We start from the raw sequence: 23,939 nt of genomic DNA, 5'->3' as shown, positions 1-23,939 counted from the left end.
CTTGACATGTTAATGGACAATCTATGCGAATTTCATAATGTGTTTTTATGTGATATGGGAGTAAATGTGTTTACATCCCGTCTGGGATTTGTTAAAATAGCTGGCCCGCTAGTTAGCTAGCAAGTGCTAGCTCTACACTACATCATGTGTCAAAAGTGGGAAGATTTGCCGACACTCAAGGCTGTGGATATAATGAACTGGTCTGTGAATGTTTTCAAAATGTTTTGCTTTGACAAATTGCTGATATTAAACATCCAAATCCTGGTGTTTCTTTGTGTATGTTTGGGCCATTGAGACAGATCGATTGTAATATCTATTTACTTGCTAGCTAACTAGCGGACTAGCTAACAAATCCCAGACGGGCGTACTGTTAACACATTTTACTCCCATGTTCCATAAAAACGCATTTTGAAACTCGCACAGATTGTTCATTAGAATGTCAAGATTAGAAATGCATCCATAATAATGCAAAACCGAGTCAAATGACATACATTGTTTTATCGCTTCGTCAGTCTGTCTGGCTTCTATTTACTCTCAATGGTCTGGCTTCATCTCTGTTCCGTTTCCAAGGAAACAAAACGCTATCTTTAGAAAAGTAACCCGCACTTAAAGTAGGCTACCTTCGGATTGGTAGATGCTAGGAAAATGCCGTTTTCAGTTATGGAAAGCTGAGGTTCTCAGCTCTCATCAGCTGAGGTTCTCAGTATCTCATCATTATATGAAATACCGTTTAACAACTTTTATTCACTGTTTGAATTCGTATGGCGGCGCTAAATCCTGTTTCCTGCCACTACCGGTAGGCGTGTCTCGAGAGGGCGTGTCTCGAGCAGGAGGTGGGCGTGTCTTTAGTGGACGCAGGACGCAGCCGGACACTATTGGAGTAATACACTGAAAGCAAACAAATCAAAACTGAAAATACTGCCTTGGAGGCCAATAAATTAAGGACATAATCAAACATTTACAGTAGGCTAGACTCCTGCTTTGAACACACTGACAGTACTACAGTACTAATACTACAGAAATTTCAGAGTGTGGGTTCAGTTCTTGCAGTCACGTCACTGCGTCGTGTCAGCTGACGGGGAGGCTTCGAAGGAGGGAGCGGTCGACATCTTGAATAAGGGCAGATGACTGAAACTGACCGTCAGACAAAGCAAGACAGGGAGCATCGTTTCGAGTGACCGGCGAGGGTTGCGAATTCTCGTTGTGGTGAACGACGACAGCCCTGTCAAAGGGTGTGTGAGGGAATCAGGTAAGAAAATTGTCGACCAAGCACCGCCAAAGGAGTGGACGACTTCAGTCGTGACTAGAGCCAGTGATCCAGTGGACTAGCTACCTGACGGCTAGCAAGTGAGCCAGTGCTAGCTTTCTAGATAGCTCTAGTTGGCTGTCTTCTCGGTCTACTTGCTGTGAACCCCTGTAGCGCTAAGTGGGGTAATTTGTCATTGAGCATTTTTGCAACTTAGTTATTCAAGATGTTTCAACAATTTATGTTTAAATACGCACTGAATTGCTTTTATTTTTGCGTAATGGCGTGGTATTGAATTCACACCATGTTTATTTATAGGCGACACCGGAAAATAGATGGAATCGGTAGTGCTAATGTCAACGCTAGAACTAGCCGACCTGACCGCCAAGATGTTTCGGTCAGTCAGACATTTTGGTGGCAGAGGAGCTACGTTTGCCATACAGTAAACTGTCACGTAGTCGTTTAGACAAAGGTCCACCCACCAGAGTATGTATTTTTCGCCCAAATACCAGTTGTCATATTTACGCCTGTCTTAAGCCCAAAGAATCAACATCTCGATAGCTAGGCAAGGCTACGTGACTGCTAGCACTAGCTGCCGACGATATCGTCGCAGTGGGCTTGTCCGTGCTAGGTCGGCGGACATGTTGGACGCCTAGTTCTAGCGGCGAATAAATGTCGTTGGATTGTGTGGACTTATCGTCACATTTCATTTTTTAATGCATGGCTATTTTCTGGATCATTTTCAATGGGCTGGTGTCAGCCAAACCGATATGGAAGACAGATGGAGAGCTAGCCTCGAACCTAGGAACCGAGAAGCTAGCCTAGAACCTACGCTCTACCTGCCAACGTCAACTAGCGCAATGTTTATCCTGTATTGCAGGATGTACGGCAATTTTCTTTAAAATTGCTTTATGCCAATGGATTTCATTATATTTTGATATATTTTTTTTATTATTATTTACCTTTTATGGTGATATTGCTGCTGAGACTGGCAGTTCTACGTTGGTCATTGTCCTCATTTTCCCTGTCAGGTTCTCACATCTAGGCCTTTCCTAAATGAATGTTGAATGATATCTGTGATTTACTGATCGTTATTATGTTTCAATCGGTAGACATCTATAAATATCAGGGAAACTAGTGATTCAGTCCCACTGTAATGATATCTTCCTGACACTGCATTTGAAATGCCCGATTGAGCGAACGCGAGTCTGACAGCCCATATGTAGCTGGAGGAAAAGCACCAATGAATTGAATATGTTACATTGTAACCTGTATTTTTGATTATCACTAGTTGCGACTTGCCTGGTTAACACCAGACCTAATCACAAGTGTCTTTCAGATCGAAACGATTGTGTAGAACTAAAGGCAGTATGGGAGTTCCCAGGCTAAGTTGCGACGGTATTGGCGCAGGAGAAACAGTCATGGTTTCAGGGTGAGGATGATTTAGCTCGGTAGTTGGTTGGCCTACCAGGTTGCCTGTAAAAAAAGGTGGCTCAGTGCCAGTGTGATGCAGGCCTACTGTGATTTCGTGCCACAATTTTAACATAACATAATGAAACTATTACTGGCATGGAATTTGTTCTACTGGGTTGTTGTTTGAAGTCTCCTTCCTGTGTCACAGAGACGCACGCATGCATTCGTGACTGCTTTACAATGGCCTCCTGCCCTCAGCGATGCAATCAGAGTGGCTGATGTTGACTGAGGTTACTGTGCAGGAAAAAAAAAAACATTACTGTAGTTGTTGTCACTATATCCAGTGGACCTTGTTACCATATCCAGGGATCTTGTGATTCCCCTGTGGTTAGGATTTTGTGGTACAGATCATAACTCATCATTCATGACCAATAAACACATTGACTGACAGGGCCACTCTGGGCTGGCTATCCATTTTAGCCTGGCTTTGCATACTGCTGCTGCTGTTGCACGCAAGCCCTGCCTGGTTAGTTGGCCCAGGCGTAATCGTATCAAGAGTATTTTTAGACGCTCCTGGAGTGAGTGTGAGAGGAGATTAGTGCGCTTCTCCCAATGTGGGATGAACCTCCTCATTGGTGCTGCTGCGTCTCCTGAGTTAAAAATGGAGATGGCGGGGAGTGGGGGGTACTACTGACTCACTACTATCCTTTATTCACAGTAGATATACTTCCAGCAATCAGCAGCCACTTATGCTTGCCTTAAAAGAGTGTGTGTGTGTGTGTGTGTGTGTGTGTGTGTGTGTGTGTGTGTGTGTGTGTGTGTGTGTGTGTGTGTGTGTGTGTGTGTGAGTGAGTTGGGTCCTACTTTGTCGTTGCTGTTTATCTGACATGTTGCCTCTCTCATCTGTCTGTCCGTGCTTGCAGTAGTTCCATGATGTCTCATGAAGACTGAGCACTCGCCACCATGATCGGAGGACTGTTCATATACAACCACAAGGGGGAGGTGTTGATCTCCCGCGTTTACCGGGATGACATAGGGTGAGTACTGTGTTGAGGAATACTACTGTTTTTTGGTATTTTTCTCTTTTTTTCCCAAGTTCTGCATTTTCCCATCCAAAGAGCACCTCAAATTATTGACTGTTTGAGTCCAGGAAGTGCTCCTGTAATAAACATTTTTTTTTAAATTACGACTGAAGAGATATTTCCAATTTCCCTTGTTGTCTTGTTTTTTGGGTTCCTCTATCATACCGGTTTTCTTTGAGCTCTATGTGTTCTCAGACCTCCGAGTGTTTCCCTAGGTCACCTCAGCACTGTTGTGGGTTGCTGACTTGATCAGATTCTTTCTCTCTTTTTTTTTTTTTTTTTGAATTGTTTCCACCTCCCATTTCCTTCCTTCCCTCCGCCTGCCTGTTTTTGCTTCCTTCTTTCCTTGCCCTTCTTAGGTCTTCTTAGGTCAGCCTAATCCTCATTGTCAGTTTTGTTTTGTGCTGCTGGATTTCCTTCCATCCTCATATGTCAGTCATTTTCTTTTCTTTCTGACGCACATTTCCCCCTGTTCCTGTCACTTCATGCGCCTTCTGGTGTGTGTGTGTGTGCGTGTGTGCGTGCGTGCGTTTGTTTCGGCTCTTCGTCCATTTTACTAAGCCTCACAGCTATCCTCCTGCACCATGTTGACATGCGTTTCCCACACTACTCACTAAAGCAGGGAGGGCAACAAAAACATACAAATGGAGGTTGATCATACCATTACCATTACCCGTACTTAAACATGTAGATGTCTAAAGTTTTCGTCATTTTGGGCAGACGAGGTGCTCAGTTCTGTGCTGATTATGCTGTTTGATTATGGCAGCAGCATGTGACGTGGAGAAAACCAAATTGGTTCAAGAGATACCACCTTGGTGGAGAAGATTTAAGTTGGCTGCATTCACACTTTCAGCATGAGGAGAAAAAAGGTTCATTAAAAAAAAACTGTGTTGTATAATTTGATAACATGTGTTGTATAGCATACACTGCTCAGTGTTTAAAAGTCACACTACGTCCAACACACCACCCCAGGGGTGCATTTCTCGAAACCATAGTTGCTAACTACATTAGCTACTTTGTTGTTTGCAGTGCAATTTCCCATTGACAACTACCCAAGTTGCTAAGTGCTAACAATAACGCTTTCGAGAAACGCACCCCAGGTTAGTGTGTGCTGTGCTGCACAGGACAGATGTGGGAATGGATATTTTACTGGTGCACACTGCCCATTTGGCCCATCATTTCCCAGTTGTTAATGCATCACGGGTGTACTGGCTCTGACCTTTCCACAAACCTACAGATGGCAGCCGGCAAACAGGGGAGAAGAAAGTGGAGGATGGAGAATAGTGAGTGTAACATAGAGGAGTGGAGGAGAGGAAAGAAGGGGGAGTGTAGTAGATTGGAGGATGGAAAGAGAGAGTGGAAGATGGGGGTGGAGAGGAGTAGCCTGAGTATCATCCTCCGTAGTGACCGCGCTGGCTCAATACTTTCGCTTGCTGACCACGGAGTCTGACCCTGCAGCCACCCCCGGCAGTTGGAATTCAGATATTCGTTCAGTATCTGAATAGCCAATAGGCTCGCTGATAGTCTAAGCCCCTCCCCAAGCCCTCTTACATATTCAACTGAAATACAACAACTTGATGATGGCGATGTGATGTCTGTAACCAGGACATTTGATAGTGCTTGGTGTAAACTGGGACATTGCCGTCCGCCAAGACCTTTGACGGGCTTTCGGCACTGACACTGCGCAGCTCTTGGGCAGTCACACTGGGCGTTTCTCTTCTGTTCACTTTAATGGTTTTAGTTGACAGTTAATATCTTCATAACAAGGTTGGAACAAGCGCAGCCCCATTTCAGTGTTACTTTTTTTGCTGTCACACTCGACGCATATACACAGACACAAACTGGGAAGGAGAGAGGGTGGGGGCTGCTCCGTGGGCTGTGCATTTGGCGCATATTAAACAACGCAACTAGTAGTTTCCCAATAAAATTTGAATCATAATGCCGTGGATCCAATACTATAATATCATATAATATTGTCCTTAAGTCTGAGCGATGCATTGATTATTTGTTTAGGGTACGTTTTCTGCCAGCTAAATGCAAGGGGGAAGGGGGCTATATTAGCAAACAAGACGATTGCACAGTTAGCCTGCTAATTTTAAATATGATCACCTGGAGCTAATAGCCTTCACATGGCTTAATCCATCCCTGTTATCAGTCCGCTTGAGGTTTTTGCTTCGGGAAAGTGAAAAAATGAGGTCCTAATTAATCTTCAGATGGTGTCGGACCCTGACGGTGCCATAGGCACACGTTGTATGTCTCCCTGAAATCGTAGGTTTTTGACGGACCTCGACAAGTTCTACACTCCTTAGTTACCGTTGCTGAGCTCGGATTGGTTGGCGGCCGTTTGTGGGAGGGGTTTTGCGAAAGGCTAATTCCCTCATTAAGTGAGATAATTTCCAACTGCCGGGGGTGGCTGCAGGGTCAGACTCCGTGGTCAGCAAGCGAAAGTATTGAGCCAGCGCGGTCACTACGGAGGATGATACTCAGGCTAGGAGAGGAGAGGAGGGGGGGGCAGAGTATATGTGCTGACTGTGAGATTGGCTTGCCCAGTGGCAGGACATCGGGGAAGAGGTTGATAACTGCCGAGAACCGTTATAAGTTCCGTTGTCTTGGTTACCATCTCTCCCAAGCCCACAGTGCTACTGTTGCAGCTGTCCCAGAACAGGAAATTGTACGTGTGTGTTTCAGCAAAATGAGAAATAGTGTGTGAGTGAAGGGATGGCAAGAGAGTGTGTGTATATGTCTTGGTTTCAAATGGTGTGTATGTGTGCGTGCGTGCGTGTGTATGTCTTGGTTTAAAATGGTGTGCGTGCGCATGCAGGGGTGGCAAGATGGTGTGTGTGTGTGTGTGTGTGTGTGTGTGTGTGTGTGTGTGTGTGTGTGTGTAGGAAGAGTGTGTATATGTCTTGGTTTAAAATGGCGTGTGTATATGTCTTGGTTTAAAATGGTGTGTGTGTGTGTGTGTGTGTGAGAGAGAGAGAGAAGGGGTGTCAAGAGAGTGTATATGTCTTGGTTTAAAATGACGTGTGTTTGTGTGTGTGTTGGCGTCGTGATGAATGAATGTATGCCTCATTAGGGTGAGTCACCAGAGTACACTGAGCATGGAGACGAGGCCTGAGAGGGAGATGGGGGAAGAAGAAGAAGGAGCAGAACATGGAAGAATAGGTGGTGGAGGAGTGGAAAGAATGGAATAAAAAGAAGACATGGAGGAATGGAATAAAAGGAGGGGGAAAAGCTGGCAGGGAAGGGGTTTCATTTCAGTAGCTGTAGGCAGCACAGAGACTGCTGAGAGCAGGTAGCTGCTGTGTGTATGTGAATGCGCAGAGTTGCCTCTACAGATGAGCAGAGAAACGTCTATTGTGGTTGGAAAAACAGACGAAAGAAAGATGGGGGAGGGGGGGATGATTGAGAGAACAACACAGAAATGGGTTGTGACATTGTTAGTAGGCGTATTGCAAAACAATTCCGAAGGGATTTGCGAAGTTATTTCCCAATGACTTAATGACTGTTTTTGTCAGATAATTGCAGTTCACACACCCATCACAGCTCGCCTTACTAAGAGCTTGGTGTGAGACTGTATTTTCACTCAAGAGATATTACTTTACCCAGATATCAGAGGGAGCTCAATGTCCACATGCTGGGCAGCAGTTGGGGATGAGGAGATGGCCAGTGATTGTGAGGGTGGGGAAGAGGCTAGAGTCCAAGGTGATAAGACATTTGGTCATGTTTGCTGCCATTTGCCAATGCACATTTGGTATATTTTGTTACATTGCATTAGGGTTGTGCAGTGTATCGTTTTTATACTGTGATTTCAGTTAAAACAATATTTTTTGTCATTTGTATATACCGTCAAAAGGTAGGTTATGCCAAGCGCAATACATTCCCCTCCACTTGAGCCATTGTGGGCATAGAGCTGACTTGCTACCCAAAACTCATGCCGAGCACGACTGTGTTTCTCAATGGCCCTCTTCTCACACTGCTGAAGGGGGGGGGGGTGTGAATTATTTAGCACAATTATTTGTCTTTAAATGACATATGGTCTAAAAATATTGTGATCTCAATATTGACTGAAATAATCGTGATCTTGATTTTTCTCATAATCAAGGAGCCCTACATTGCATGATCTCCCCGAAAGCTAGAAGTCAAAGCGAGGTTGCTTGCTTGCTTGCTGTGTATGCTCTTCTGTAGTTATGTGGTTTTCACAGCGAGAAATGTGCTTTTTTAAATTTTATTTTAAAGGGGGAACGCTTTGTTTGTATGTGTGTAGCATTCCTCGGGAGACTATTTGTAAACCGTTTTCTCTTTTTCTGTTTACTCCAGCCAAAGCACTCAGAGGAGCGTTCCGTGTCCTCTCTGCCCTTTTTGTTTTTGTGTTGTAATTTTTTTCCCCTCTCCCTCCCTCATCCCCCGGCACTCATGATCCAGACCACCTGTTTGTGTTTACTTCCCCATCTGTCTTCCCTTGCCTGTCCTTCCTATTATGTCCTTTTGATATTCTGTCTCGGTTATTTTTAATTGTCATGCCTCATTTTAGCCCCACTGCTGTAATTGAAGGAATACGGTTTTCATCATCTCATTATGCCAGGGCAGGTGTGTGTGTGTGTGTGTTTTGTGAAAAGAGAGAGAAAAGAGTTTGTGTTTGTGAAAAGAGGGGAAAATGTGTGAACATGTAATTTCCTGAATTTTCCAACTTGAAAATGCATGGTACAACCAATGGCACCTTACTTATGGCAATCACATCTCTGGATGAAATGTAATATAAATAAAGGTGCTAAAGGTGGAAACAAGCATGCAGCATGTGCTAAAGCTTGATTTGATGCAATGCAGCTTGCAATCTTGAACACAATTGATGTTGTTTGTGGTGTTGTGTACTGATCCCTGTTGGTGAAATAAACTCTAAACTGTTCAAACTGTCTCCGCTCCCATCCCTCCCTCCCTCTACGTCCCGCTCCAGGCGTAATGCAGTGGACGCGTTCCGCGTGAACGTGATCCACGCCCGGCAGCAGGTGCGCTCCCCCGTCACCAACATAGCGCGCACCAGCTTCTTCCACGTCAAGCGCTCCAACATCTGGCTGGCGGCCGTCACCAAGCAGAACGTCAACGCCGCCATGGTCTTCGAGTTCCTCTACAAGATGTGCGACGTCATGACGGCCTACTTCGGCAAGATCAGCGAGGAGAACATCAAGAACAACTTCGTGCTCATCTACGAGCTGCTGGACGGTAAAGCAGGAGTTGCCTTCATGTCTTCTCTTCTCTTCTCTTCTCTTCTCTTCTCTATCCTTCTGTTTCCCTTTTCTATTCTCTACTCCTCTCTATGTATCCTCCCATTCTTTTCACTTCTCCTTTTCTTTCTATCCTATCCTCCCACCCTCCTCTACTCTTTCTGCTGCATGCTCGTCTTTAACTATTTCTCTTCTCTTCTCTTCTCTTCTCTTCTCTTCTCTTGTCTTGTCTTGTCTTGTCTTGTCCTCTTCTCTTCTCTTCTCTTCTCTTCTCTTCTCTTCTCTTCTCTTCTCTTCTCTTCTCTTCTCTTCTCTTCTCTTCTCTTCTCTTCTCTTCTCTTCTCTTCTCTTCTCTTCTCTTCTGCCCTCCTCTTCTGTCCTCTTAGTTTTCATTTTAAATGCTGCATAATCTGTGGACCCGTTCACACTTGCTGTTTGTGTGTGTGTTTTTTTTCTCTCAAGCCTCATGTAACAAAGGCTGGGAAAAGCACAGACACCCAGTATCATGCTTGCGATCAGTTTATCCTAAATGTTCATGTTAATCTCACCTCTGAAGGTGAATTCACTAACAGAAACTAAAGGACCAACTGCATAGAAAACACTTCTATGACTTTGAGGAAGGGCTGTTGCAATAACAGTTTGTCTGATGTACTTGTATCTTTGGCCATTTGAACACAGTTGTTCAAATGAAGTACCAATAATACATTGTAATAATACATTGTATACTTTGGCATATTGTTGATATAAAGTCCCTGCTCTGTACAAGCCCTGTATTTGTCTGTACAGGACATGACTGCATTGCTTCCGCTGAGTGTGTTCCTTCTGTAGGTTTCTGGGACATAACCGATTGTGTTCACAGGTCGAGGGGGCAGCGGGGTCTTTGCGCCAGCGTGTTGCCATGGCCACCACGCCGCGGTGCACTCTCTTCCCCCCGAGGCTGCATCAGCGCCGGCGGACATTTCCGCTGTGCGGTGGTTTTTTTAGGTTTTGATTTTTATGGCCGATGAGATGAGAAAATCAAAACCTAAAGAAAATACCGCGCAGTTGCACCTTCCTGCCTTCAGACTTGGACTCCTGCTGAACGGGACTCTATTGAGACATGTTGTCCTTGCTTTTTAAAATCTTATCCAAGATATAGAAGCAAGCTCTGCATACAAACTCCAACACAATGTTCTTGCATATTTTCCATACTGTAGTCTCTTTAATGGAGGGCTTGCTGCTGACATCTTGTGGGGACAGATGGGAGAAGCTGTGCCTCCTATGATCTCATCATAATCATTTCTGTCTCGTCAGCAGTTCTGTGACCGTGGGGAATATAAAAGACAAGTACATTCCTTTTGTGTTTTAATTCTTACGTTCGTCACATTATGAAGTATTGCTAAATCTCTCTCTCTCTCGCTCGCTCGCTTTCTCTCTCTCTCTCTTGCTTTCTCTCTCTCTTGCTTTCTCTCTGGTCTCTCTCTTGCTTTCTTTCTTTCTCTTTCTCTCTCTCTCTCTCTCTCTCTCTCTCTCTCTCTCTCTCTCTCTCTCTCTCTCTCTCTCTCTCTCTCTCTCTCTCTCTCTCTCTCTCTCTCTCTCTTGCTTTCTTTCTCCCCCCCCCCACTTCTCTCTCTGCAGAGATCCTGGACTTTGGCTACCCCCAGAACTCTGAGACTGGAGCGCTGAAGACCTTCATCACCCAGCAGGGCATTAAGAGCGCGGTGAGTGTCACCAAGGTCGTTCTAGGTCACCAAGGACATACTAGATGTAAATGCTTTTGGGCATCTGTATCCGTGCGCACTCTCTCGCACTCGCACTCTCTCTCATACAGACCAGATCACAATACCTAGGAATGTCTGCTTTGTATAATAAGCCCTCAAAAGTGGGCATTTGTGTTTTACTATGTGGTGAGTTCACAAAGTTCATACACTGTTGCCATATATCAGCAGATGGCTGGCTCTTGGGTGCAGAATAGACAGGATACATGCTGACACTTAGTTTAGTTGATTTCGACAGGGATCATGCACAGTAGTCATTGTTTACAACAGTAAAAAGATTGTGCCAGATTATAGCTAATAGCTCAATTCCATCTGTAGTCCCTGGGCAAGGCAAATCAAAATTACCATAGTGTAATTGCCTTACAAAGTGTCTTAAGTCATTTTGTATGACATATTTCAGAAGTGGTCTTTTCTCCTTGAGAGAGTTTCTGCCCTTTAATGCCACGTGGGTACCATAATGCCATCAAGTCCCCCAAAGCACCAGGCACCTTTTTTGGATCCAGATCTTAGGAGTCTGGTGGTACTCATTGAAGTGTTTGTCCTGTGAGTCTTGTAGTTCCAGACTGTTTGGGAGTTCAGTCAAACGGATGGATGTTGTCTGTCTGTCTGTGTGGTAATTGGGTTTGGGTGGCACAGCAGGTGCTGTCGTAGTCTAGTCTGGGGAGATAAATGAGATCAGGAGGGTGTAATGGCATTAGCCTGGCTCATAGTGGTGATGCTCTCTTGTCTTCCCCTCTCCTGTGCCCGGTGCCTGTTCCTGCTCCATGATGATGGTGTTGGTGGTGGTGATGATGATGATGATGATGACTCGTCTTGTCTCTTTGATGGTCCTCAATCCAGCATCATGTAAGTACACTTATTAAATCAGTTTTATTGAAAGCAGTGAAATGAAATGTGCGTTCTATCACTGAAACTTAATGCACAGTTCATCTAAATGTGCCTGAATTTAGTTAGGTTTTTTATGTTATATCTATTTCTAAATGTCTCTCCTTCCCCTCTGTAACAGAGCAAGGAGGAGCAGTCCCAGATTACCAGCCAGGTGACTGGGCAGATCGGCTGGCGTCGCGAGGGCATCAAGTACCGCCGCAACGAGCTCTTCCTGGATGTCCTGGAGAGTGTCAACTTGCTCATGTCACCTCAAGGTAGACTGGCTGACCCTCGTGGCCTTCTCTCCTTGCCTAGTCGTGGTGTTAGACCCAGGTCGAATCAAATCCCACTGTTGCCGCCGTGGGTCGAGCACAGCTAGACAACTTCTCCATTTCATTTTGGGGGAGGTAGAAAGGGCGCATTTCATAATCCATGCATATTGCATGGTCCTCAGGTCCCAGGGTGTGTTCTCTGTCATATTTTCAAACCTTTTAGAGCCTCTCTTCCTCTAGTGTGGTTGAGTCGGAAGGGAAGAATAGCTCATGCTGTAGTAGTGGATGGTGTTGGGACTCAGAATCCTCAGCCGTAGAACTTCGAGCCAAACCTCAACTGTCGCCTCCAGGCAACCTCCTGTTCCTCTACTTCTGCCCCATGCTGGCTGGCTGTCTGCATGTGTAACGGAGGCTAACTAGCAGAGTTGGCGTGGAACGTTGGTAAAAGCTCCCTCCGATAGCCTCCTACAGTCTCGTGCCGTTGGGCCGAGAGATTAGTCTCTTGGCCCAGCGATATCGTACTGTGTCTCCCATTGCCGGACCGTTGTAGTTGACGAGGATGCAGGTTCGATCCCCGAGGGGGGTCAACAGGTGCAAGATGACCTCCGTCACACATGGTCTTAGGACCCAGGGCCTTTTACGTTCATGTTTTGAACCCAGATTTTTTTGCCCTGAAATTGTCACCTCAAGGAAAACCCTTCCTGCCTCCTCCATTGACCATAAGATGGGAGTCGTACTGAGTTGGCGCATGGATTTTTCAACCCGGGGCGTATCTAGCGTCATGATATTTGGAGCCAGATTTTTTTTTTTTCTCTCCAATTTTTACCCCTGGTCGTTCCATTTGATTGTTTTTGACCTCAAACTGCTGGAACTCTTAGAGATGATAAATAATGTCCTTAGGGAGCCCCCAGAAGGCTGAACCGTACTCCATGTCTCGGCCTAGTGCATGTCTGGCCACTGAGGTCATGGGAGAGCAGTGTGCCATGGCCATTACATACTGAGGCTGGAGGCTGGAGGGGCAGGACACTTGGCGCCTCCTCTCTGACAGCCACTTGGACCAAGAACAACACACACACACACACACACACACACACACACACACACACACACACACACACACACACACACACACACATACTCACTCGCTCTCTCGCTCGCACGCCCTCTCTCTTTCACTCACTCACACACACACACACACACACACACACACACACACAACTTATCTTTCTAAAATGTCCAGAATGAAGAGCCTTAATGTACTGCTGCTGCTGGGGTTATGAACCATAAATAGCTCCTGCCTTGAGTGGGTCAGTGTGCTGCAATACAGGGCACAACTGTTTGCATTAGCACCATTCAGCTGTGGATTAAACGGGAAATACTGTGAAAGTCAATGGAGTGTGGTGTTTTGGTTGTAGTCACTCCATTTATGTCCACAGTACTTTTTTTAAAATGTCAAACATCACTAAGATGTGTGAATGGTTGCCAGGAGAGATTCTGTTTTATGTAGTCCAGCTTATTTGGAGAGAAATCTGCAGTTCATGTAATAGGGTTTAGTGGTTGAAATAATGGCCCATATCCTCCCATCCCAGACCCATTCTGCTGGATCTGAAATGTTATGGTTCATGGCATACCCAGGCAACATAATTTTCGCATCATTTGTGGTATATGTGCACAGACATGAGCAGCAAATGACGAAAAATGGCTTTTTACTGTATACTGACCGTGTAGCATCAAGCGTGACCCAACACCCCCCCCCCTTGCCCTTCCTCGGCTGTTTCTAGGAAATGATGATAAATGCCTCATACTGTATACTCAGCGTGTGACCTCAACCGTGGCCTTGACCTTTGACCCACAGAATGCTATAAGTCAGTGCAGGTCGAAATCTTCTGCCCTGGGGGAAAACTAAGCGCCCAAATAGCTTGACGATACCTCCTCTTGTATAGTACCAACCATTGTTCTTAATAGCACATTTGTATTGATGAGGTTGATGTTATATTAGCATTTAGCCACATTGACTCCCATTCATGTTTCCCAGTTATCATTTGCCCACGATCGCCATCTAGGTGGAACTGCACGTTTGTCAGGCTAAATGTCTACTAAAGTCATATGGGTTAATATAAAAAATAACAACTAATATGTCCATATTAGTTGGGTAGATATGTAGCAGCTCATTTTAACTATTGTCTATTGTCTGATTTTTCAACTAAAAAGTAATGATAATGTTGTTTTTTTTCTTGTGTGCACAAATCTCCACCATAAAAAAGTATTATATGGAAGTGTCATCAGCACTTTAAAGGAAACTTTAAAGCCTTTTTTCTCAGTTTGCCATTTCGAATGATACTGCTTTCTGAAATTGTAGGGCAGAATACCTTCAGGGCCAGCAATGAGCCACGGCCCACAGTTGGAGAATCACTGACTTGGACCTTCTCTGGTGACCTCTGACCTTTAACCCCTCCCTCTTCTTGTTGGCTGTTTCCAGGTCAGGTCCTGAGTGCGCACGTGTCGGGCCGCGTGGTCATGAAGAGCTACCTGAGCGGCATGCCCGAGTGCAAGTTCGGCATGAACGACAAGATCGTCATCGACAAGCAGGGCAAAGGAGGCGGCACTGACGAGGCGGGCAAGAGGTACGTCTATATCCACTCAATCAAATTATTCATCAAATGAAAAGGCATACTGTAGATTGTCTTATAAGGGTGGATGTATAATGTTAAGTAACAAACTTAGTTCCATGTCTACATCTCCCCTTTGTAAATAAGGGCTTCTAAAATGGCACATTTGTTTTGCCGTGCGTGCCTCGCCCTCTTCAGCTGCCCACATTTAGCGCCAAGCTTCATATTCTTATAATTATACAGTATACATTTTGCATACAATAAATAACCAATGTTATGAAATATTGTGCAATGAAAACTAGTGTGAGAATTGAAATGGAAAGGAAGCGCATCAACAAATACTGGAATGTGCAAAAAAAAGAGTAGACGTGATGAAGTCAGGGGTCTTGAGTCTCTTGAGAGGCACTTCATCCTGTGTTCTCTGTGTGTAGTGCGTGGGTATTAACTTGATCACATAGCGTTTTATTGATCCAAGCGTCCAGTGTATTTGCTCTGGATCACTCCTCTTGCAGTGCCAAGCACCTGCACTACTCTCTTCACATCGATCTGTACAGTTCAAGTACATAGAAGTGCTGAGTAGAGCCATCTCTCTGGGTGGATTCCAATATGCAGACTCCCGTCCTCCCTTGCTCACTTGCCTGCTTGTGACCTCATGTTAACGTCACCGACGACAGAAGATTGATTCAATATCTTGCAAAAGCACAATTCTAATGTGATTTACAATTGGGATGGTGAATGAAGAACAGTCCCCCAAAAATGATTGTGGCTTGGCTGACAGCGGGGGAACTTTATTGTTTACTCCACGGATGTGGGGCGTCAGCAAAACGTGAGGCCACAAGCACAAGTGGAAGACGGGAGTCTACATATTAGAATGCACCTTGTTGAGTCCCTCTACTGTGGCACTCTGCACTCTACATCTGCAGTCTTCAAGCGTTGCTCCTAACGCAAGCAATGTATGGAGCGCTATAGTATATATAATTCAACTAAGTCTCGAGTTAACTTTTGTATGAAAAAGGTGCAGTTGTTATCCCTCAGATTCCCTCCCCTGTGAGACTCTGCACACTACATTTCACAGTTTTGAGCTTTATTCATTCTAGGGACGGGACTCCGTTTTCAAGTATTCGAATGCGCGTCCCTTTTATGATCATGCATTCTAACAGTCAGCACCTTCATACCTCCGTACATCTTTGATGTGTGGCATTTTTTCCCTTCCAAACCATGTTTTTGATCTGTTGTGTACACAAATTAAGCTATTTGATTTTGTGTCAAAATGCGTACAAAATCATTGGAACGTGTCAAACATGCGTATCGAATCGTAACGACCTCATAGCTAGGTTGAGTACATTAATGGGTGTTGGTCCTACTCCCTGAGCAATACATTGAATGTTAAATTCAACTCTTCTGTGTTGAATTAACACTGCAAAATCTAATCTGTGTGGAAAAGGTTGCACTTGGTTATCTCTTCGGTGACACAGGGTCACGTTTACGGTTTGGCGATCGATGCCATTGATTTTGGTCGCCTGGCCTGACTGATATTGATGAACCCCATTCTGGTCGGAAGGGAGGGGTGTAGCGTTTCCCCCATAATCCAATATTACGTCATGTCATCTGGGTTACCCACCCTCCATGTCTTTGTTCTCAATGTCAAAGTTTTTTTAGGTCCTTTTTCCATCCTTAACATTATGCATGAGCCCCAAATGCATGCTTTTACGTCCGTTGTGCACTTGTGCTTTTTAAACCATTTATTTTTCAGTTATATTTTCATTTCTGTATGTTGTTCAGTTTTTGTTTTTGTTTGTTGATTGTGTTCTGCATGTGTGTGTTTTTTTTTGTTTTCTTCTCTCTCTCGTATGGACCTCAGTGACCTGGGGGACAGGTAGTGTATTCACCCAGCCATACTAGTCGTTGTGGTAGTCGTGTGTGTGTGTGTGTGTGTGTGTGTGTGTGTGTGTGTGTGTGTGTGGTTGTATTTGTGTGGTTGTATTTGTGTGGTTGTATTTGTGTGGTTGTATTTGTGTGTGTGTGTGTGTGTGTGTGAGTGTGTGACGGCAATGCTTTGTAAGTCTGTTACAGCAGTCAAGCAAGGTTCCTACCTATGCATTGCACCTATTGCGTGTCAAGTTACCATAAAGACTTCAGTATTAGAGATTCTGGGTGTTCGGCTTTTGTTGGTCCTCTTCATTTGTCCCAGACACATTTGTTCTCTGTGTTGCCACATCACCATAGCACATTTTGATTCATTGGTCAGTTTTTGTTTGTTTATTGTGTTCTGTATGTGTGTTTTTCTTCTTCTCTCTCTTATGTACCTCAGTGACCTGGGGGGAAGGTAGCGTATTCATCCAGCCATACTAGACATCATTGTCATTGTGGTAGTCGTGTGTGTGTGTGTGTGCGTGTGTAAAACTGCAATGCTTCGGAAGTCAAGCAAGGTTCCTGTGCATTGCACTTTACGTGTCAAGTTACCGTAAAAGCTTTAGTGTGAGAGATTTTGGATGTTCAGCTTTTGCTAGTCCTCATTTTGTTAGTCCTCATTTTGTTAGTCCTCATTTGTTCCAGACACAATTTTCCTGTGTTGCAAAATCACCAGAGCACATTTTGATTTATGTACGTTGGTCCGTTTTTTTGTTTTGTTGATTGTTCTGCATGTGTGTTTTTCTTTCTTCTCTCTCTGTCTCTGATGGACCTCAGTGACTTGGGGGGCAGGTAGCGTATTCACCCAGCCATACTAGTCGTGTGTGTGTGTGTGTGTGTGTGTGTGTGTGTGTGTGTGTGTGTGTGTGTGTGTGTGTGTGTGTGTGTGTGTGTGTGTGTGTGTGTGTGTGTGTGTGTGTGTGTGTGTGTGTGTGTGTGTGTGTGTGTGTGTGTGTGTGTGTGTGTGTGTGTGTGTGTGTGTGTGTGTGTGTGTGTGTGTGTGTGTGTGTGTGTGTGTGTGTGTGTGTGTGTGTGTGTGTGTGTGTGTAACTGCAATGCTTTGGAAGTGTGTAACAGCGGACGAGCTTTATATGCATTGCACTTTATGCGTGTCAAGTTACCTTAAGGGCTTTAGTGTTAGAGATTCTGGGTGTTAAGCTTTTGTTAGTCCTCTTCATTTACATTTAGTTCCCCTTCATTTGTTCCCGACACAATTCTCTATGTTGTCACATCACCATAACCACAGAACCACTAGAAAGCTAAAAGCTTGTGTTGCCAAATCACGTCAAACACAATTCAGATGATTGTATGTTTGTCTCTCAGTCGTTGTGGGTGGTAGTTTCAACAGACTTTGGCACCGGGGCACCCCAAACCATTTTCTATTGTCCTCCTGTCATTTTCTCAGTCATACCCCCCTCAAAACACCAGACGGTCTCATATTTTTTCCCCTTAATCTGTTTTTCTGACTTGAACCCTAATAGCAGCTTTGCTTGTCGTGTTTTGAGATTGTCTTGTCTCTTTTTTTGTCTTGTGGTGTCCCCTCTAACCTCCCCCTCTTTTTATCTCTTGTCTGACTCTTTTCTTTCTTCCTCCTGTTCCTCTCCTCTCTCTCTCTCTCTCTCTCTCTCTCTCTCTCTCTCTCTCTCTCTCTCTCTCTCTCTCTCTCTCTCTCTCTCTCTCTCTCTCTCTCTCTCTCTCTCTCTCTCTCTCTCTCTGTCTCTCTCTCCGTCTCTCTGTGTTTCCCTGACGGTTGTTCCTGTAAGCACTGGGAAGCAGTCCATAGCGATCGATGACTGCACGTTCCACCAGTGTGTGCGCCTCAGCAAGTTCGACTCTGAGCGCAGCATCAGCTTCATCCCTCCGGACGGGGAGTATGAACTCATGAGGTCAGTGTGTGTGTGTGTACTTCTCCTTATGTCCTTCCGTGTACACACACAATAACCTGTGTGTGTGTGTAATAGTATGAACACACCTGTGCAAATTGTCCTTGATCTCATGAAGTCTGTGTGTGTGTGTGTGTGTGTGTGTGTGTGTGTGTGCTTTTACATTATGTCCCTTACACACAGACATGGACACTCACACCACACTCACACACAGTGAACTTGGTGTGTGGTATGTAGACTATGCAACGCACATGGCCGTGTGTGTGCGCCCGTGCGTGAGCGTGTGTGTGTGTAAAATTGTACAATCAGCTGCTTTGATTCCACCCCCCTCTATCTCCGTATCCAGTCCATTGATGGTGTGTTGTGTTGTCGTGCTTGTTGCCAGATACCGCACCACTAAAGACATCATCCTGCCCTTCCGGGTCATCCCCCTGGTGAGGGAGGTGGGCCGCACCAAGCTGGAGGTCAAGGTGGTCATCAAGTCCAACTTCAAGCCCTCCCTGCTGGCACAGAAGATTGAGGTAAACAAGATTCAAGATTCATTTCTTGTGCTGGCACAATTGGCAGTGAAATGAAGATTGCAACTGCTCTATGCTGTGTAGGATGGTAAAAACAAACAAAACTAAACCAAAAAATTATATATATATATATATATATATATATATTATAAACACGCCTTGGATTTAGTTTAAGACGGTAATGATAAGTGGAACTGTATAATGACATAAAAGCATTTCTGTTACCGCAGTGCTGTAGTATTTTAAGGCTAATTAACTCCGGCTTTTTCCAATGTCTACACTAGTGTTTCTCAACAGGGGCTGTACAACCCCCCAGGGGGTATTAGAGAGCCCTAGGCTAGGGCTCTCCGGCTTTTTCAAGGGGGGTGTTGGCAGGCTTATGATAAGGTACAGCTGGGGTTGTTCAAAAAAAGCTTGAAAGCCACTGGTCTAGACTCAAGGTTGTCTGATTAACCAATAGAGCTAGTTCTGCTGTGTTTTAGGGCTAACCAGCTGTTGTTTTTGCTGTGTGTAGGTGCGCATCCCCACTCCCCTCAACACCAGCGGGGTGCAGGTGATCTGCATGAAGGGCAAAGCCAAATACAAGGCCAGTGAGAATGCCATCGTCTGGAAGTAAGACACACACACACACACACACACACACACACACACACACACACACACACACACACACACAGACGACCTCCTTGTAACAAATAACGATTGAGCAGTTGCATTTAAAATGTTTGTAATGGCCACATGTGGAAATAATGAAGGTTTTGTGGCAAAACCATTTCATCACATTTCATTAAGTCACATGACTAATCTGTGATTGTGTAACTCGGGGGTTCCCAACCTTTTCCATCTTGGGGCCCACTTGAAATGTTTGCAAATGTTCGGGGCCCACCTCTGACCACATAAACAAAGCACCTCGAATAAATTGTCAACAGCGACACACACAACCATGTTTTATCTTGATGTTCAGAAAGTGATATCAAGGCCCACTTGAAATCTCTTCATGGCCCACAGTTTGACAATTGCTGATCCGTCTCCCCTCCTTTCCTCTCTGTGTGGTCAGGATCAAGCGCATGGCGGGCATGAAGGAGTCCCAGATCAGTGCTGAGATTGAGCTGCTGCCCACCAACGACAAGAAGAAGTGGGCCAGGCCACCCATCTCCATGAACTTTGAGGTGCGCAATCCACTCTCCGTCTCACTTGGTCAATCTGTAATGCGATGTGATGTTTTGTGAAATAAGCAGACATGACATTTTTGTACAATTCCACTTACAAAAGAAGACTTAGACAATTTTCCCTGGTGAAGCCCTTTTGGGTTGATTTCATGTTGATGGTTTAATGTTTTGACCCTTAATGATGGCCAAAAAGGCTTTTTAACTTTTCTACCCCACTACTGTAGAGTGCTAGAGTCTGGATTTGTTTCTAGTTTTCTCTTGGCGAGCGTTTAAATCTTACAAGCGCACCAGAGGCTGACAGGGACACAAACCAGCACTCAAGATCTCCTTTCATGAATGTTTTTCTGTAGTTCTCATAACAGATGTTTGAACAATTGAAGAGTTTCATTGCAAAATGGCAAAAGCACCATTTTTTGACTTTTGCATTTTGTAATTGGGAATGACTGATCAGATGTCCTTTCATCTATGTGTGAATTCTTGTCATTTAAATATTTTGAGAACATACTTTTAAAACCTATATAACATGTATTTTGCAATGCAATGTCCAATACAAAAATGTCAATTTCCCAAAATGTTCCAAAATGAATATACCTAATTTTGCAACTATTCCACTGAAAAGCCTTGTTTTGTGTCCCAACTCGTGTTTCATCTTTGTTTTTTCGCTCGTCTTTCCCCCAGGTGCCGTTCGCTCCGTCGGGCCTGAAGGTGCGCTACCTGAAGGTGTTTGAGCCAAAGCTGAACTACAGCGACCACGACGTCATCAAATGGGTGCGCTACATCGGCCGCAGCGGCATCTACGAGACTCGCTGCTAGCCCCCCCACGACCGCTCCCTCTCTCTTCCCCAACACTGACCACGCGGGGAGAGGAGGGCCTAGGGGTGCGACGGAGGTTGCATGGATGGATGGATGGATGGATGGATGGATGGACTGATGGAGATGGAACACCACGGAAAAAAGGAGTGCAAGAAGAGCGAAAATGGCAAGCTGGGGTTTTCAAACCACCCCCTTTTTCCCTCTCCCCTGCTCCTCCTCCTCCTCTTCCTCTTCTCCTCCTTCCTCCTCGTCCTCCTCCCTATCCTTACTTGATCATCTCCTTCCCTCATCGTGGGAGCTGTCTGCAGCACACGCCTGACGGAAAACAAAACAAAACGACAAGTCCTGACTAACAGGAGAAGAGAAGGCATTCCTTGAAGATATCCCGGGGCGGATGTCCGTTTACATGGAGCTACTGCAGACTTTGTATTACAGGGAGAATGGGGGGGTGTGCGTCAACCAATGAAAACACTGAAATGAAGTTTTGGGGTGGTGTCCATCTTGTGGGAGATTTAAAAAGAAATCAAATGAAGACGAAAAGAAGGGAAAACGCAAAATGAAGAAATGGTGTCTGAATGGGAACACCCAGTGTTTGCTTGGGGAAAAACGGCTCGCCAACATCATCCACCCTGATGTCCCTCAGAAATTCCTTCCTCTAAAGTACTCCCTTTCCCCATCAAGTCCCTTCCCTTAGCTCTGTAGTGAAGATGTGCTTCCTGACCCAGGCCTAGTGAGTTTGAGGGGCTTTTCAGTTAGTTCCTGTGCCATTCAGCACATAACCTGCCAACCCAACCCAACGCAACTCCCCCAGACCCCATTACATCTACTATGGTGGTAATCGACCCTTTAGCCTGTAGTGTGTTTGACTAGTAAAGCCAATTGCCCCCCCCCTCCTTCCTCCCACACCATCTCAATTTTTTTGTATGCCATTTTTCAATTGAGTGTATCGGCAAGATATTTTGTCTGCGTTGCATTTTTGTATGGTTGTGTTTTTGTTGTGCAACAGCCTCTTCTTGATCTCTTGGATGTTGTTATCAATGCCATGTCACCTGTCGGTCTTCATTTGATGTCAGCGCCCCCACCCTCTCCCCTACATATTTTTTTTTTTCTTTTTTTTTCTTCAAAGTAGCAGTTAAGGCGTCAGTCATTGCTACAAATCTAGCCTACTGGAAATGTGACGTCACACCATTTTCTGCTACATTGTTTTTGTCTTCTTTTGTAGAAAATGCTTTCGTTTTGTTTTTTCGTCTTGCTTTTGTTTTATACGTGCAGTTTTTTTTCTCTTTTTGTGACCAAAATGTCTACAGTGGGAGGAAGAAGAAATGTTAAAAACAACAAAAAAATAAGTGTATATAAATATTACAAATGCATATTATACATAGATATGAGAAGGCAGAGTTTAAAAGAAAAAAAGCTGAGTTAAACCAGAGTATCTGCTGTGTCAGTTGTATTGTTGTGTATGAGTCTATCGGGCTGGTTTGTGTGTGTATAATGTGTGTGTATGTAAGTGTATGTGTGTGGATTCTGAGCTCCTTCATCCGAGACCTTCTCCACATCTCTCAGGGGTTAAAAAGAGTCTGCCCTCCCCCCTCTCACACACCCCTGTTCCCCAGTGCTTGAAAATCTCACTTTGCCTTTAGTGAGCTCAGCACTGTGTGAGCCTTCGGAGAGCCCGTAGTAGTCCTCACCAAGACTCTGCACTGCACTGCACTGATAACCTCCGTCTTTATCCCACACGTTTACAACTGTCCATTTGGGGGACATCGATCTTCGAAATTCCTCTCTCGACACAGCACTTAACTGCATCCCCATCTTGAATGGGTGGGGGGGGGACTCATCCAAAATGCCAAGGGCACCCATCCCTCTTTTAAAAGGGTTTTCTTTCTCCTCTTCCCCAGCTATACTTTCTAACACGAATCATGAATTTGGCTTCATCAGTGTCACAGCCCTTTGAAATATTCAGCAGGGTTGAGGAAGAGGAAGGGAGCACACGAGGCCTGGCACTCGACTATACTGTAGTCTTCTGAAACATTCATTTTTTTGCCCTCACTACGAAAAAGCAGCCCTTCACAGCCAGTTTTAACCTTACTATTACACACTACGGTTTTACTGGCTACTGTTGGACCGCATCACTACAATGTTATTACTACAGTCAGTGTCCCTGCCTTACATTCTCAACTTAAACACACTGATTTGGCTTGTCCTTGTCTTCTTAACTATACTGCCCTGAGTGATGGTGAGTTGTTTGTCTTGGCGGACTCATCGTCCACGTTGACCTACGTGTCTGATCTTCATTTGGTAACTTTGTGACTGTCCAGTTGATCCTAACAATAAAAGCGAAGTAACCAGCTATACGCCTGTATCTTGTGTTTTACTTTAAGTGTATATGTGACTGTGTGTGTGAGAGAGATGTGGCTCCCCTGTAGGGTGCTGATGAGAGAACAGCAACTGTGTAAAAAGTCATGTTTACTTGTGCCACCCTTTGGAGCCTGGAAGTTGTTTTCAGTGGCGCTTTTTGGTTTGTGTAGATAAGGATTCCTAGCACAGTCCATCCGAGAGCGGCGGAGTGCGCTGAGGTCATTGGTGGAGGGGACTTACGCACTGAAAGAGCGTGGACAGCCAGACGGACGGACAGACCGACTGATGACTAATTAAACTCTCGTTCCTCAAAGCCTGTGAAAGAAGATCTCCTGTCCCGCTTCTTTTTTATTCTTATTCTCCCGTTCCCCTCCTTCCGCCCCTCTCCTCTCCTCTCGCCTTCAGCTTTCTGCTCTTTCCCAGGGTGAGTGACAGCGGAGGGTCAAGCGGCCTCCAGTTCCGCAGTCACCTGGAGTTCAGCCAAGTCGCTGGGCACGCTGCCAATTTCAAAATGAGGGGCCGGAAGTTATGAGGCTACCATTCAGGTGCCCTTCACCGAAATCTCGGTCTAACGCAGCGCACAGGTTCGAGAATTTCGTGGTCCTTTTATTCTTGGAGCACAGCGCAACACCCATTGCAAGAGGACAAGGGCACTCAAAATGCAGCCGCTGTTTGTCAGAGGGGGAGAGATGCCATTGAGGGTAGGGTGCCGGGCGATGCCTTTTCTTATTCAGTGGTTCCTAACTTATTTATTTATATTTGACACAATGTGCAATAAAATTGCCAGTGGAAGTGAAAAGTCTATGGAAAAAACGAGCG

At 45.0% G+C, this 23,939-nt stretch overlaps 1 protein-coding gene across 1 annotated transcript; it reads left to right on the top strand.

The window, feature by feature from the left end:
• The first annotated feature begins 1,063 nt into the window (after positions 1-1,063).
• Positions 1,064-23,116, top strand: ap2m1b (adaptor related protein complex 2 subunit mu 1b). Its single transcript, XM_063205584.1, has 11 exons — positions 1,064-1,249; positions 3,583-3,696; positions 8,696-8,961; positions 10,581-10,669; positions 11,727-11,862; positions 14,339-14,483; positions 18,143-18,265; positions 18,648-18,783; positions 19,295-19,392; positions 19,838-19,949; positions 20,628-23,116. Exons 2-11 carry the CDS (start codon positions 3,623-3,625, stop codon positions 20,760-20,762), a joined length of 1,314 nt encoding a protein of 437 aa, XP_063061654.1. The 5' UTR covers positions 1,064-1,249; positions 3,583-3,622; the 3' UTR covers positions 20,763-23,116.
• The last annotated feature ends 823 nt before the right edge of the window (positions 23,117-23,939 follow it).

Source organism: Engraulis encrasicolus, chromosome 8 (assembly GCF_034702125.1).
Source record: "Engraulis encrasicolus isolate BLACKSEA-1 chromosome 8, IST_EnEncr_1.0, whole genome shotgun sequence".
Taxonomy (NCBI): domain Eukaryota; kingdom Metazoa; phylum Chordata; class Actinopteri; order Clupeiformes; family Engraulidae; genus Engraulis; species Engraulis encrasicolus.
This window is presented reverse-complemented; position numbering and strand designations above follow the sequence as displayed.